At 36.8% G+C, this 16,554-nt stretch overlaps 1 protein-coding gene across 1 annotated transcript; it reads left to right on the forward strand.

Annotated features, from left to right (window-relative positions):
* The first annotated feature begins 614 nt into the window (after nt 1-614).
* Nucleotides 615-15,410, forward strand: NUCKS1 (nuclear casein kinase and cyclin dependent kinase substrate 1). Its single transcript, XM_024750974.1, has 6 exons — nt 615-630; nt 2,195-2,300; nt 5,015-5,070; nt 7,936-8,088; nt 8,857-9,003; nt 9,942-15,410. The coding sequence occupies exons 4-6, from the start codon at nt 8,022-8,024 to the stop codon at nt 10,139-10,141; spliced, it is 414 nt and encodes a 137-aa protein (XP_024606742.1). The 5' UTR covers nt 615-630; nt 2,195-2,300; nt 5,015-5,070; nt 7,936-8,021; the 3' UTR covers nt 10,142-15,410.
* The last annotated feature ends 1,144 nt before the right edge of the window (nt 15,411-16,554 follow it).

A 16,554-nucleotide genomic window follows, 5' to 3' on the forward strand; every position in this document is an offset into this window, starting at 1 on the left:
TGCGCGGCATGGCCAGAAAAAAGAAAAAAGGTCTTTAATAACGAGCATCTTTTGAATGAATCCATTTTTTCCCATCCCTTCCTATGTAAGGCTTAACTTACCGTCACCATAGTGACGGTAAGTTAATTAAATATAATTAACTATTATAATTAAAAGTCACTTTGCCGTGAAAAAAACTCAGTACTAACCTTATTTATCAGGTGTACACGTGTGTATATCAGTAAGAATAAAGTAACATTTACAGTTTTGGTTTGTGTGCATAATGAATATTTATGGTAGTTTGGCTTATTTTGCTGTTTTATGTACTTGTGGGAGGTGGGAGGTTGTTTTGTAGGAAAGGATAGTATTTGGGCTATGCCTCAGATGAGCAATATGAGAATTGTCATTTGAAATACTTTTGGTTTAAGCTATACTTTCCTATAAGAAAATGTGACATTTTTTGGCTGAGTTAGGGGCTTGTTGAAAAATAAATTTCAGAGAGCTAGTTCTAATTCTGTTTGTGAAGTAGAAATGTGGGTTCTGATATCTTAGAAAAGTCCTACATTTTTGTGATCTTAATTAGAGTCTCTTCTTTCTACAGAAATAGGAAGGTCGTTGATTATTCACAATTTCAGGAATCTGATGATGCTGGTAAGTTTTGTGATTTCAATAAGTTGTAAATTCAACTGACTAGTGGAAGAATACCCAGTTTGTGTACATTCTTATTATTCTTTTGAAATAGGTTTCATTTTTTATTTTTAGACTGTTGGTGTATATAAATTATGTCAATCTGTGTCACTCAAAACAAACGTTGAACTTGCATGGATTTTAACTTTTCCTTAGTAAATCATTGAAAATAAACACTTGAATAATTTTTTTTCTTATCTGGTTTTGGAGTCCAAAGTTTAAATGTGTGATAATTCTGATGCAGTGTTTATTAGTTTAATATATCTCCTGCTATAATCACGGTAAAACTCATACATTATAATAGGGAGTATGTAAATTTTTTGCATAATAAAGTACGATGAGAGTATTTTATGAAATACCTTTGATTTGTGAACTAACTCAGAGTGAGTAGTGCATCTTAAATTGTAGCCATAAAAGGTCTTTTTAGAGTATGTCCTTACTCTCATTTTCCAGATGTGTTTACTATTCTTTTTCCTTTATTTTTTTAAAATCTAATTTTACTTTATAAACATAATATTATGTACCTTGGGAAAACCTAGAAAATGCAGCAATGTATAAAGAAGAATAAAAACATAATCCACCCTCCCAGAGGTAATACTAACATTTATTAAATGCTTACTAAATGTTTGCACTTACTCATTTAATCCTTAGATCATTCCTGTTAAAATGGGATTATACTATTTTTATTTCCATTTTACAGATAAGGAAACTGAGGCAGAAATATTATTCAAAGTCCTTTAGCCAGCAGATGGCCATTTTAACTTTTTTGTCCTTTTTTTCCTTTTAAAAATATAGTTGACATCTTGCTATAGAATTTTGAGTTCTGTGCCCCTCCCACCCCACCCCTACGTATCTTTCTTGTGTTACTAAAAGTTTATGTTGGTTAATGGTTGTATGGTATTCCATAATTTATAATTATCCAACCATTTAATAATTGCTGAAGCTTCAGACTATTCTAGATACTCACGATTATATATGATGGTGTAGTAAACAGTTTTGGAATAGTCACTTTTTAAGGTTTTATAGGACTTTTTAAATTGGAGGTATTTTCCTCAAGTGCCAGAGTGTGCTATATATAATACTTTAGTTTAAAAGTAATTTACTTGATAACAGTAATTGTGTTAGGATTGTAGAATTGTGGGTTCTTTACAGTCTAAAATGCTTGTAATATAACCATATTACTATAATAGTTTCCAAATAAATATGAAGATGTGGAAACATGTAAAAGTCTTTAACAAATTAAAAGGCTAAAAAAAAAAGGGCTAGAATATAAAGTAAGATATTTGACTGTGGGTATATTAAAATATACACATGAGGACTAGAGAGTGATATGCAAAAATGGAAATGATTGAGTTAAGGTGGAACTGGAGTAGAAAGATTTTTTTTTTTTAATGAAAGAAAATTATTTAGGAAATTCTACCCTCTCACCTTTTAAATAGCATGAGAGAATTATCAGTAAATAGAGTGGTAATTTTGACATGTAAAAATCATAATATAGTTCATTGAATTTGAAAAATACTTTGTTTAGATGAAGATTATGGAAGAGATTCGGGCCCTCCAGCTAAGAAAATTCGATCATCTCCCCGAGAAGCTAAAAATAAGAGGCGATCTGGAAAGAATTCACAGGAAGATAGGTAAGAGGCATAAGTCTGATTCTTCTTACCCTGTCACCACTCAGATGAGGATAGTGTCTGGTCTCTAAATTGGTAGAATCTTCAGTTACTTTGGGAAAGTGCTTATTGTTCACTTAATGTTGTTTTGCATGTTTCATGTCATCTCAGACAGTGCTTCTGAGTCTAGAGGTTAGCCTCTTTAAGGTCATGGAATCCAAGGTGAGCTGCAAGTATGCCAGAATGACTTTGGTGCTACTTCAAACCTCTGAACACAGGCAGAAAGATTGTTTAAGTATATAATTTGTTGCCCAAGGTTAGTATTGGCATTTTCATTGTAGAAATGGCAAAGAATAAGTGGCCTTTCCTATTCAGTCACAAATCATTGGCAGAATCATAACTAAAGCTTATAGAATGTTGCATTGCCTGCCAAGTTTTACTATCTATAGTCAATTCTACTTTGTTTAAATAATTTAATCATTTTGGGCTGTTTCCTTTCCCTTAGTTTTATAAATGAATTCAGATGAGTTGTATTTTTAACTGTAATTGCCTCATGAGACAAGGGTATTGTAGCTTTCATCTCTGCTCTTACAGCTATACACATTGATTCACTCTCGTACTCAGTGTAGCATAACTTTAAGACCTCCTTGATGGTGGTGGTGGTGGTGGGGGTGATGATGATAGTTACCGTTTATGATTATTATGTGCCAGTATCTATTATATGCTGATTTATATCCATTATCATTTAATTCTCACAAAACCTTTATTAGGGTAAGTAATATTAACTTAGAGGGGTCAGTGATTTATCCAAGGACCAGCAAATAGACCAGTAGGTTTTGAAACCATGTCTGTTGGACTCCAAAGTCCATTTTTTTAACCATTAGGCTATACCACTTCCAAACAATATTATTAAGTATGAGCAGTTCAAAGAAATGAAATAATAATTCTCACTAGTTCTTCTAAGTTATTTACTTTTGAGCACTAAAACCACTATAATTCCTAGGCAGAAATCTTTCCATTCTGAATTCACAGAACACTAAGTTTGTAAAAATAATACTAATTAATAAATGTACCTAAGTATTTTCTGTTTGCTTGAATCGCTAACATCTAGTATTTTCTTTCCTGGAGAATTTCAGAAATCTGGAGAAATTTTGAGGAAAAATAAGACAAAATTATACTGTAGGGAGACACATTTTCCATAGTTTCATAATATATCTCTCTAATCCAGTTTTATATAGCAGCCCAACTTAGAACTATCTTTCATTATATTTATTTTATTTCTCCTAGGAATGAGCATCTTCATGGCCTCTTGTAATGTCTCATCAATATAATTGATATCTAGCCTAAATTTTTCCTTGTTGCAGTCATCTGGCTTTATTACTCAATGCTAAGTGTCCAGGAATGGTTGAAATAAATATAGCTTTTGTTGGCATTTGTATTAAGTGCCTTGTACGTTTATTCCCTTAGACCAATATTATGTTGCTTTTTGTGTTGGTCTCTACTTAAAAATTTAGCTTTTACTTGACTTCACTGTAATGGTGCTCAAGGATTAATGGTCTCTATAAACTCAATAATAAAAGAACTAGAGGAAATGATACCATTCTTCATCATTGTAATAGACTTGTGAATTAAATGCTTACACTGCATAAGATATTTATATAGAACAGTCATAGGTTTCAGAATTATAGTATATTTGGATCAGATTACTTAGTAAAGAAATGTGTTCGGTTTTTCTTTTTGCTTAGGAATCTTGGGTTCAATAGGTGGTCATTTGAGTGTGGTCTAAATTACAGGAATACCAAAAGAGATTTACAGGATCTGCTGTTTGAGAAAAGAAAGCTATCAACTTTTATGTGACTTTCTTTTTTTGTTTGTCAGAATTTCTCACGGAATCATAAAATTTTAGCGCTGAAGAGTACAAGTGATTTGCCTAAGATCATACAACTAAATAATTCATGACAAAGACAGAACACTAGAACCCAGATTTCCAATTTAAGATTTGTGAAGATATAAAATGTGCATCTTTGTGACCTAAAAAGTTATTTTATAAAACTTTCCATTGAAGCTCATTAACTTCTTATTTTACTCTGCAGTGACCTTTAGCTCACTTTTATTTTCTCCATGATACAAGGCAGGCCTATGTGTTGAGGTTTCTGATGTATAGAAATATTGGATCCTAAATACTAATATTAGGAGGTAATTAATTAATTGATTTGTTTTCATTTTGTTTTAGATAATTTTTTTAGGCATATTGTAATTTATATAACTAAACTCCAGTTTCCTTTAATAATTATAAAGGTGTTTTCTACATCTATATTTGGGGCTATCCATTTACTTGCCTACTTTACCACCATTTGATACATTATATAATTTATTTTCAGTATATTCATACTTTGCCTCTGACAACAAAAAATTTTTCTTAGTAAATGTTCTCCTGAACCAGGTCTTATCCATAGGTGAAAAGTTTTTAGCCTGTGTTGAGATACCTTCTTTTTTCCCTTTGGGTCTTCAGAGGGAGCAGTGTTTTCTAAAAGTAGATAAAATTGTTCTTAATCACCAGCATTCCTATGAAGTAGGGAAATAATGCAAGCAAGCAGTTCCACTCCTCAGCATCTGTTTGAATATTTTATATATAAAAGAGGTTTTCTTCGGCATTCTTCTCCAGTCAGATACCAGAGATTTACGTTCACTTGGATTTTGATCTAAGATTTTTAATCTTTTCCCCCTTCCGCTTACAGTGAGGACTCAGAAGAAAAAGATGTGAAGACCAAGAAGGATGATTCTCACTCAGCAGGTAGTAAAGAATTTTTAATGTAATAGGTGTAATTCTATTTATATATTTATTTATTGGGCATTTTAATAAGTGGTTTTATTACAATGCCAGGCTCTGTGGTAAATGCTGCATTACAAACATTATGTGTTTTCATCTTCAAAGAGCTCACAGTGGTTCTCAATCCTGGTGGCTTATTACAGTTTCCTATGAAGGAGGTTTGTTTTGTTTTGTTTTGTTTTGTTTTTGGGTTTTTTTTTTTGCGGTACGCGGGCCTCTCACTGCTGTGTTCTCTCCCGTGACCTGGATTGGGAGTGCAGAGTCTTAAGCGCTGGACCACCAGGGAAGTACCTATGAAGGTTTTTTTTGGGTTCTTTTGGTTTTTCTAATTAATTAATTAATTTGTTTTTGGCTGCATTGGGCCTTCATTGCTGCACGCGGGCTTTCTCTAGTTGTGGCGAGCGGGGGCAACTCTTCGCTGCCGTGTGTGGGCTTCTCACTGCAGTGGCTTCTCCTGTTAACGGAGCACAGGCTCTAGGCACGCAAGCCTCAGTAGTTGTGGCACACAGGCTCAGTAGTTGTGGCACACCGGCTTAGTTGCTCTGCGGCGTGTGGGATTTTCCCGGACCAGGGCTTGAACCCGTGTCCCCTGCATTGGCAGGCGGATTCTTAACCACTGCGCCACCAGGGAAGTCTGATATGAAGGTTTTTATAATGTACTTAATATCCATCCCATCCCAGGACTTCTCATTCAGTAAGGTCTAGGTGGGATGTTGGGGCTTTGTTTTGTATAAGTATTTACAGATTATTCTCATGCATAGTCAAAATTGAAAACCATTTACATGAACAAATAAAAGATATCAAACTAAATAGAATAATAAGAATAAGGGGGAGTGATGACTCCAGGTTGGAAAGCAAACAACGATTAGTTTCAATCTGACTCTTTTTAGCTGGGAAGTAGACCTTTGAAACAGTAGCCACAGAGAAAGTTTTTTGTAAGAATTCTAAATTAAAAGAATTAATGAGGGGCTTCTCTGGTGGCGCAGTGGTTGGGAGTCTGCCTGCCAATGCAGGGGACACAGGTTCGTGCCCCAGTCTGGGAAGATCCCACATGCCACGGAGCGGCTGGGCCCGTGAGCCGTGGCTGCTGAGCCTGTGCGTCTGGAGCCTGTGCTCCGCAACGGGAGAGGCCACAACAGTGAGAGGCCCGCGTACCGCAAAAAAAAAAAAAAGAATTAACGAGGAACTGACTAAATTAAATGTTAAATCCTGATTACTCATTGGTATTTATTTTTTAAAATGTAACTCTTAAAAGAATTGAGAGTTTATCCCATCTTGCTCCCAACCATTTTAGTTGTGGTCTATATTCCCCTGCTTTTGCCTTCCTGGATCCCCCTTTAAATGAGACTGCTGGGCTTTCCTGGTGGCGCAGTGCTTGAGAACCTGCCTGCCAATGCAGGGGACACGGGTTCGAGCCCTCGTCTGGGAAGATCCCACATGCCGCAGAGCGGCTAGGCCCGTGAGCCACAACTACTGAGCCTGCGCGTCTGGAGCCTATGCTCCGCAACAAGAGAGGCCGCGACAGTGAGAGGCCCGCGCACCGTGATGAAGAGTGACCCCCGCTTGCCACAACTGGAGAAAGCCCTTGCACAGAAATGGGGACCCAACACAGCCAAAAATAAATAAATAAACAAACCAATGAACCGACATTAAAAAAAAAAAAAGAGAGACTGCTATTTAGATAATATGTAGAGAGGGTAGACAGAGTTCCACTGGATTCACTCCACTGAGCTATTTTGCGTTCGTTTTTTTCTCAAGTCTGCTAATTGTCTGAAAATAAATTATATTAACCTTTTGCACTAGTGCTGTTGTGATAACGTAACGTACACTTTTATTCATCTGCCTTGTGAATCCTAAGTTGAATCTCTTACATTTGTAAGCACTCGAGCAATTCAAGATGAATAACTCTGTACTAGGGTTAAGCTGCTGTGAGGTGCGTTTACTTTTGAGTCTACCAAAGTCAGTTCCGTTCCGTGTGTCTGTTTGTCTTCAGGTGAGGTTTTGGGTAGTGAAAGTGATGACTTGAACACTGACCATGGCAAAGCTTATAAGACTCGAGAGTTTCTGGAAGAGTAACAGCTAAACCTTAACAGAATAAGAGAGCCTCAGAGTCCAGGAGAAGGGCTGTAGGTAGAGACTAATAAAAATATAACTTGATCTAGAGCCAGTAGGCTGGCATCCTGTTGTTTAACCAGATTTATGCACAACCACAACTGTGTGTTGAAAAGAACTTTTAATTAATAAACTATAGTATATGAAAGTAATTGTTTTATAAAATTGTACTGAGATCTAATTGATTTTAATATGTGTTTTAAAGATTTCCCTCAATCTCCTCTAAACTGAAATGGCCACACCTCATTCATTGAAAAGGATAGTAGTTTGGCATTATTTTAGATTCTGTATGTTTTGTATCTTAGAATAAATATCATTGGAAGACAATGTTCCCCGTTCTACTATTTAAAAATATTTTTCTAACTAGTTTCTAAAAACTGTGTAGATAGGTTTGAATGTGATTGCGAATTTCAGGGCAAAGCAATGATACAAGTTTAAAGTATGTTATAGGAAACATGTGCTCACACCTTAATTCAGCTTTATTATTACTTAGAACTACATGCCTAAGTTATTTCATATGTGCTAGTGGGTGCATAGTCTTATTCAAGCTCATTCTTTGAATTTTAGCTCTTTTGTGTATTTTGTAGAAATTTTTAGGGATAAAATTTACCCTTTTTGAATGAAATAAAGCTGCAGGTTATATCTCATATCGGCTTTTCTAGTCAGCTGTCAAACCCAAAACTCTTTGATCATTGCATTATAACTTGGATATTGCAGAGGACAGTGAAGATGAAAAAGAAGATCATAAAAATGTGCGCCAGCAACGGCAGGCAGCCTCTAAAGCAGCCTCTAAACAGAGGGAGATGCTCATGGAAGATGTGGGCAGTGAAGAAGAACAAGAAGAAGAGGATGAGGTGCCATTCCAGGAGAGTACGTAAAGCTGCCTTGTTACTTTGGTCATGGTTGTAGTTTGTGACCTCGATTACTTCCACGTTTTTGTGGATGCTCAGTGTTAAAATCAGTTGCTTAAATTAGATACTAACTATTAAAAGAGATGACTGTTTTGATATCTATGTATATTTTAAAAGGTTCAGAGATTCCCATGATCATTATGTCCATCATTTCTAGTCAAATACTGAATGAACAGTTGTTAGACTAACAGTTACATGGTGGGTATTGTGATTAAGATTTGTATTTTGGCTTGGTGGAGAAGGGTGTAGACCTCTCCTTGCAAAAAAAGGTGTTAACTAAATTTAGATGTTTCACAGGTTACTCAGATTAATTAATTACATGTATATCTGCTTTTTATGTAGTTTTCTTACTTCATTTGTTTATACTTGGGCCAAACACACCAAATCAGTTGTTTCATTTCCCTAGTCTCATCAGGACTATATAGGAGTGATGGAACTACCAAAAGTTACTTGATGGCTTCAGTTTTTATCCAGATTAAGTCTTATCTTTTCCTGTTTTCAACGTACTCTTCAAACAAGTCAGTCATGTAACCCTCATGGTGCGTGCTAAACCATTTTACAGGTGGGGCCAGTGACAGCTCCAACCAGATTGGTAGTATCTGCAAATAGAATCCAAGAGTGTTTGACTTCCAAATCCATTCTCCATTCTTAGCACTCTCTCCCTTTGTTCACTTGGAAGGCTGTATACATTAAGTTGGACGTTGAAATTCTTCTTTCCTCTCAGAAGATTCCGGCAGTGATGAGGATTTCCTAATGGAAGACGATGATGATAGTGACTATGGCAGTTCAAAAAAGAAAAACAAAAAGATGGTTAAGAAGTCCAAACCTGAGAGAAAAGAAAAGAAAATGCCCAAACCCAGGCTAAAGGCCACAGGTGAGCTCTGCAGAAGTCAGATTAAATTACTGCTTTGAAAAATGTGAAGAACCAATAAACCTCTACAGAAGTTCTTCATTAGGGCTTGGCATTGACCACGTACTTAACAAAAATAAAAGGATCCTGTGTTCTATACCTGGAAGTATCACTTATTTATTAATAAGGACTCCAGCCCCTCTGAAATTCTGGTGGCTTAGCCCTGTTCTTCAACTACTGCCATACGAGAGGCAAGATTTGGGAATGACCTATTAGTGTCAGGTACAGTGGTAGAAACACCCCACCAGCATAGCTGTTACTGCCCTTTTTCCCCACTGATATCACAATCCCAGCAGCTAGTAAAGACTTGAAATTGTGAAAATACACACCTACAGTAATACATTTAAGTTCTGTGTTCTGATCCCTACACCATCCTCTGTGCTAGCAAAATAAAACCACACTTGACAGCAAAGATTCATTTTCTTTAGGCCCTTGTGGTTTCTACCAGGTATTCTCCTATTTGAAGCTAGTTTGTGATTAAATCAGAAAGCTGGATTTGCTTTTTCTTTATTTTAGCAAATAGAACTTTTACTCATCATGTCAGTTACTGTTAGTAATGATGGAACTGTTAAAAGTTATTTGATGGCTTTAGTTTCTATTCAGGTTAAGTTGCATCCCCTCTTCTTCACCCAAGTTTTAAACATAAACAATTTTTAGTTTCACAAGCCACTAAGGATGATGTGCAGTTTCTATAGCATCCTGTTTCTCTATTGTAAACATTACTGCTAACGTAACATTACAGTGTTGGTTAAAAGGGTTTGGAAACCAGTACCCACCTTCATTTTTAGTAAGTTAGGGTGTTGTCTTTATAGATTTTTTTCTTACAGATTATTTTCTTTAGTAGCTGATTTTGTTAAAGATGCTTTCTTCCCTTCCCCAAATTGGTATTTTTCTTCTTTCAGTGACGCCAAGCCCTGTGAAAGGCAAAGGGAAAGTGGGTCGCCCCACAGCTTCAAAGGCATCAAAGGAAAAGACTCCTTCTCCCAAAGAAGAAGACGAGGAACCAGAAAGCCCTCCTGAAAAGAAAACATCTGCAAGCCCTCCACCTGAGAAATCTGGGGATGAAGGGTCTGAAGATGAAGCCCAGTCTGGGGAGGATTAAAAGTGATGATGGTTTGGGGAGAGATTTTATTAAAAAAAGAGAAAAAAAAAAGAAAAAAGAAAAAAAGAGGGGAAAAAAAAAAGAAAACCTACTTAAGATAGAATATGGTTTTGGCTATGGCTTGACTCATGGGCTTTCAATGCTTTTTTTTTTCCTTTTGTTGAAAATAACTTTTTCTTTTTCTTTCCTTTTTTTTTTTTTTTTTTAAGAAAACCATTGTATGTTTAATTTACCTTTTTTGTCTATGGGTCTCTTTGTCACGACCCCCTCTTTTCCCTCCCCCTCTTTCCCAATGAAAGCCATGTTAAATTAATCACTGGATTGACTGCTTCATCTTTTTATTTTTAATGGAGGGTATGCCACAGTTGTAAAGCAATAAGATTTGAGGTGAACACTATGGAAATTTTGCTTTTTGCTAAATGGTAGCAAGTTAAACAGTAATTAGAAAACATAGAAGGTTTTAGTTAAAAATGATTGTTTCTCTACCTGAACTTTTTAAGAAAACAGTTGTCATCTAATACAAGTTTATATTCTATATACAAAAATATGGATGTCTAGAAAAATCATGACTTTAAGCTTCCACTGATGGGGTAGGTAGGAGATAAAGATGAATTCAGAATTGTTACTAAAAGTATTCATGTTTTTTTATCCTGGGGCAGCACAGGGAATTGAGGTTACCTGACCTTGTTTGAGGGTGTGGGTTATTTTTTTTTTTTTAATTTCATCACTTGTTATCTCTAAGAGACTCGGAGCCAGTGATCCTTTATCCTGCTACAGTCTTTAAGGAACTTTAAAGAAAAAAAAAAAAAGCAAGGGCCGCCAAAACTTAAATCTTTCTTGATTTTCTATTTCATTCTCTAATGGTTCATGTTTTAAAATATATATATGTATCTATTCTGTTTCTTGGATAAAATTTTACCAAGGATCAAAAGAAGAAACCCTAGAATTTAAATGGGGAGATCTATATATCACAGTGGATTTCTTCTCAAACTGACAATGTTTAAGTTTTAAGCAAATAAAGCACCAGTTAATGTGAAACTCAATCACAAAGACTTGACATTTTTGGTTTATGAAAACAGAGAATTGAAATTCTTGTATGCCATAAATGTGCATTCAGATCCCATGAACCATGCTCTGTTTTTATCTGGGGATAGAGCGTTTTCCTTTTCATACCCCTGTCTTCCCGTTTCTTCGTAGGAACATGGTATGAAGTCATCTCTTGGGTTCCTGCTAGGACATAGGGCACTACTGCACAGCCCCACCACTAATGTGTACCAGCCCTGCTCTAGGACATGAGTTCTCCTGGCTCTGTTCTTCACTTACGTTACATCCTGTGCTTGACGGGGAGTATGTTAAATGCTGCTCCAACGCTATTCAGTCAGCAGTTATCTTTTTACTGGTGCCCTTGCTCACTGCTCATGTTGCTTAAAGCAGGAGTTTAAGGGGCTCTGAGGGGCTGGAGAAACCATATATTCAGGAGGTCTGTGTGTAGTTGATAACAGCCTTGTTAGATGCCTTATGAAGGCAGTCACAAGACAGATCTGTAGGTTTGCTCCTCCACATTCTGATACCATGAGCTAATGGGAACAAGGTTTAGGGGGTCTTAGTGTGCTAATAAGTCGAAAAATCAGTGAAATTTAACCTCTGCCTTTTTATCTAGATTTGCTTCCTCAATATTTACTGCACAGTTTTCTTTTACCTATTGAGTTACAGCATAGTTTTCTCTCATACAACCTGGTTCTTACAGATGTTCATAGAACAAAGGTTATTTAAGGAATATTTTTACTCTGATTTTTAAGACAGTGTAAGGAATATCCTTATTCTGTGATTTTTTTTCTTTTTTTTTTTTTAAGAAAGCTCCCAGTGGCAGAGAGTCATTTCACTGTTGCACTATGCGTGTTAAAGAATGAATTTGGAGATTTTAGTACTCGGCCAAAAATGTAAAACTTGAACATTAAGTAGCAATTGGATTATTATCTTTTGTGAAGGTTAACTTTATAGTTGTGAACTTTGTAATGAGGTGTTAAAGATTATTCTATTTGCTATATGGGTTTGTTCAGGTATTTTAACAAGAAGGTTTGTGTTCACGTACTGAAAAAACCTATCAGTGTTTCCACCATGCACTTCTATTTGTAGGGGTTTATAACTTTGAGTCTTACATTCCTAGTAACATTTGTGCTTTCCTTAGATTATATTTCGTGAAGATTGGGGGCAAGTGTCTTTTAAAACTTTAGCCTTGGTATTTTATGTAACACAGTCTCTGTAATATATTAATCTGCACTAACATCTCTGTGATATATGCACATCCTTTAGGGGTAATCACATCTTCTAGGTTATTTGTGTGCATTTGGTTGGGCTTTTTGTTTGGGATCCCTTTTTTAAAGATTAATTCATGAGATTGAAAAATGTATTATATATTTCTAATAGACTGGACAAAGGATCTGTGTCCCCAAGAAAGACAGGCTCTGAATGACCTTTGTTTTCTCCACTTTCTGCTAATGATTTAAAACACTCTGGTCTTCCCCTCAAATCATGCATGCCAATAGGACAGTTGTGGTGTCTCAACTGGAAACAGGTGCTCAGTAGTCAGGCTTGATAGTGATGTCAGAACAGGTTACAAGCGATAAGCTGATAGCGACTGGCCATTGGCACCACCCTTGACTAAATGCCCTCTTTCTCTAGTGTGCCTATGGTGAGGTGGCAGCATTCACTGTCTTGCAGTGCTCAGGAAGTGGGACATTCACTTTGAACGTGCTTGTTTGTATTATCTCAATTCTCTATGTTAGCTCTGTTAGGTTTACCTCTGGAACATGGATTTCGGCAGCTATGCTAACTGACACTACGTTCTAGTACTTAAGATTCTTTTTTTGAGACCTCCCCAACACGCACATGCACGCGCGCACACACACACACACACACACACATACACACACACACACCATACACCCCCAGAAATGGGTAGCTTCCATGGTATTAAACCTATCTGTAGCCTGCTGCTGCTTTTAGCCTTCCCCACCTCAGATTATAATCAATGGAGTGGGCCCAAAGGATACCTTTTAATTTCAGTAATGGTATATCTGTCCTGCTTTCTAACACATCTCTCCCTTTCATCTCTCCATGCCCTATTGAGTCCATGTAGGAAAATTAATGGCTGTGTCCTCCTTTATGGAGGTAGTGAGTGAAAAATCTTTAAATCTGGAAGAATAGTAGTTGATTTCCCATGTTGGAGCTTTGATACTTTTTTTTTTTCTCACAATAACTGGTTTGCTCCAGGTTCAACCCTCAGTTCAATACTTACTCTTGGTACTGGTTCACAGCATTTTCTTACAGGTAACTAATCAAGAGTGGAATTTGAGGTTACAATCCAGTAGTTTTTGACATTCTTGTGGATATGATCAACTAAACTGAACTTGACACTTTTTTTAATGTTTTATTTTTTTTTAATCCATGAACATTCAGTAACAAGTGGCTTTTAGACTAGTGGTTGAGGAAAGGGAATAGTGCTTTTTTCCCTTTCCCTAGGAGATGTTTTGAGAGTGTTAGAAAGGCAGGAGCAACAGGGAAAGCTTTATTAAAGGTCATGTGGCCGTTGTGGCTTTTATGAAGAAAGGGAGTTTTGATTTGAGCAGTTCTTTCTGTGCGTGCATCGCCAGGAGCTATGCTGAGGAGAAGAAACTATCACTTTAGGAGTTTGGAAAGGAAGAAACCTAGCCTGTGGTTTTTGTGGCATAGAGACAGATACTTAGAAGGAGTGACACTTTCTGTCACGGGATAGCTCTTGAGGTTGGAGAGTTGTCCTTTTCTCTGTGCGTGGAGCTGGATTTATTTGAAAAGGGAGTTAGTTTATTTGAATATTGGGATATCAAACTACCCATAGCCAAATTTCAATGTGCAACTCATTTTCCCTTTTTCTTGAGATAAGCTTGATACAAAATGAGTCTTTTTGAGTCCCAAATCCCTAAACTACACTTTTTTTCAAAGCCTAATTCACAAAATTCACAGTGGTGCTGTGTATTAACCACTATTGGGAAAAATCTTGTAAACCTGCCTGTTGCCATGCCAATGGAGTGACTGAACCGGTGACATCTGTTTGAGCATGCTTTGTGGCTGGTGGAATGCCACCATTGTGCATACACTTTGTACATCAGGGGTGAAGGGAGGGTTTTCTAGATTATGGGGGGAGGGTAAAATTGGGATTTTTTTTTGTTGTTCTTTTTTGGTGGGGTGTAGGGGTATAGTACTCAGCTTATGACCTAAATAACTTGTATAAAAACCCCTGAAGTATTGTGTGGGTGTGTGTGTGTGTGTGTTACATGTCTGGCAGTTAAACCTTTGTCTTCTGGAAATTAGTGAATTCTTTTCTTTTTTTCCTCCAGAATTATTTGTTACAAGATTTGTAAATAAGAGCTCTACTTAGTTTGTTTACCAAGAACATGTTGCAGCAAACCTTCTACACCTGATTCCCTCAAGGTTGAAGGAAAGACTTAAGACTTGCCAGGTTAAGCAGCAGCCAGGTTCTCAGTAATTGTTCACCTTAATTCATCTTTCAGACTTCATTTTGCCAGCTCTAAAATTCCCAGTCTTCCTTAATTGTAGTCCTTAACCTTTTACGTTCTGAGCAGGAAGGGTAAAAGAGAAGAACCTGCTTAAATGTATTTAATTGTCCTTGGGCTGAGACCAGGGCATCCCTTAATACTGCAGTGTTGCTGGGTACATGTGATCAGACACCGAGGGTTGGGCATTCTTGCAATACCTTAACAGTGCTGAAATCTGCAGCGTGGTACTAAGGAAGTTAAAGTTTGAATGTAACCACTTTATTTAAAAAAAATTTTTTTTTAATTTAAATGAAAAGGGGTTGAAGTGAACATGATTTTGTTGACCATGTTCGTGAATTCTAGATGCAACATGCATTGGTAGACTTGTGTGATGGTCTTTTGTGATACTTAATTTTTACATATCCCAGTCTCTGTATGTATCTACATAGACAAAGAAAAAAACAAATTCCTGCTTTCTCTTATTGAAGGGTTTCCAGGACTGCGTGTCTGTTCCTGAGCTCTGTTTTAAGTATGTGTATCCTTTGCTTGTATTTTGTATTAAAAAATAAGAAAAAGAACCCTTTATTGTTGAGCATGTTGGCATTGTCCCTTTTATTTTTTTCTCTTTTTGGGACACATGAAGCAAGTTATTCTTTTTCTGTATCTTTTTTTCTTTTGTAAACTTTTTTTTGTTTTGTTTAAAAATGGCTTTATAAAAGGGCTTTTGTAACCCAGATGCGTGCTCTGTGTACTTCTTGTAATACTCTCAAGCAAATACACTGACTTACTATACAGTTGATCACCTTGGTCTGTCAGCTCCCAGTCCAGCCTGACTTTAGGGGGAACCCACTATCTGAATGGATTCTTTAGAAATTAGCAGTGACCATCACTGGTGCTGGTAACAAGAAAAGTATGCCTTGTCTTAATTAGTACTTCGGAGTAAGGAATCAAGAGAGGCAGTGTATTCGTTAACTTTTGATTAATCAAGGGAGCACTGGGCTTGGTGCATGAGGATCCCTAGTTAACATTGTTTCTTGTGTTCATGTCCAGGTTATGAAGTCTTATGGAGGGAAAAATTCTTTAAATAATCATATGTAATAAAGGATAGTGTTCATACTCATAAAACAGACATCTGCGTTCCATTTCAAATACCTATAAAAATTACACTATCTTGCAATTTATAGTTAAGTATTGTCTCTTAGATGGAGAATATGGTACAAGATACTGTAGCTATTAGGGATTTTATCCTTTTCAACCTTTCCCCTTGTTTACATTCTTGCCTTGTCATCTGAATATTGTAATTAACATACAAACTCACCTTGGCTTTGAAATTAAGTGCTTTTTGCATGCTGTTACCCTTTAGTGACTAGCTAACTTGGCATTTATTTCTTACATTGTTGTTTGTCCCAGGTCAAAGTTTACTTCAGAAGAACGTTAACCAGCCACTTTTCCTCATAATCTTCAGGTGTTTTATGATTAACAGTATCAAATTTCTGTTTCAGTACAATGCTGAAGAAATAGAGTCTGGTTTAAAGGACTTCAAAAACCATCAGGTAGGGCTTCCCTGGTGGCACAGTGGTTAAGAATCCACCTGCCAATGCAGGAGACATGGGTTCAAGCCCTGGTACGGGAAGATCCCACATGCCATGGAGCAGCGAAGCCCATGTACCACAACTACTGAGCCTGCGCTCTAGAGCCCGCGAGCCACAACTACTGAAACCTGCGTGCCTAGAGCCCGTGTTCCGCAACAAGAGAAGCCACCGCAATGAGAGGCCCGTGCACTGCAACGAAGAGTAGCCCCCGCTCGCTGCAACTAGAGAAAGCCCACGCTCAGCAACAAAGACCGAACTCAGCCAAAAATAAAGTAAAAAGTAAATA

This window comes from Neophocaena asiaeorientalis, unplaced genomic scaffold (genome assembly GCF_003031525.2).
Source record: "Neophocaena asiaeorientalis asiaeorientalis breed wild unplaced genomic scaffold, Neophocaena_asiaeorientalis_V1.1 scaffold67, whole genome shotgun sequence".
NCBI classification, from domain to species: Eukaryota; Metazoa; Chordata; class Mammalia; order Artiodactyla; family Phocoenidae; genus Neophocaena; species Neophocaena asiaeorientalis.

Bases quoted from the DNA above. Each gene is read 5' to 3' on its own strand.
- NUCKS1 (XM_024750974.1), top strand. From the start codon at position 8,022: ATGCTCATGGAAGATGTGGGCAGTGAAGAAGAACAAGAAGAAGAGGAT. The intron at 8,089-8,856 runs GTACGTAAAGCT...TCCTCTCAGAAG, and splicing joins TGAGGTGCCATTCCAGGAGA to ATTCCGGCAGTGATGAGGAT. The intron at 9,004-9,941 runs GTGAGCTCTGCA...TTCTTCTTTCAG, and splicing joins ACCCAGGCTAAAGGCCACAG to TGACGCCAAGCCCTGTGAAA.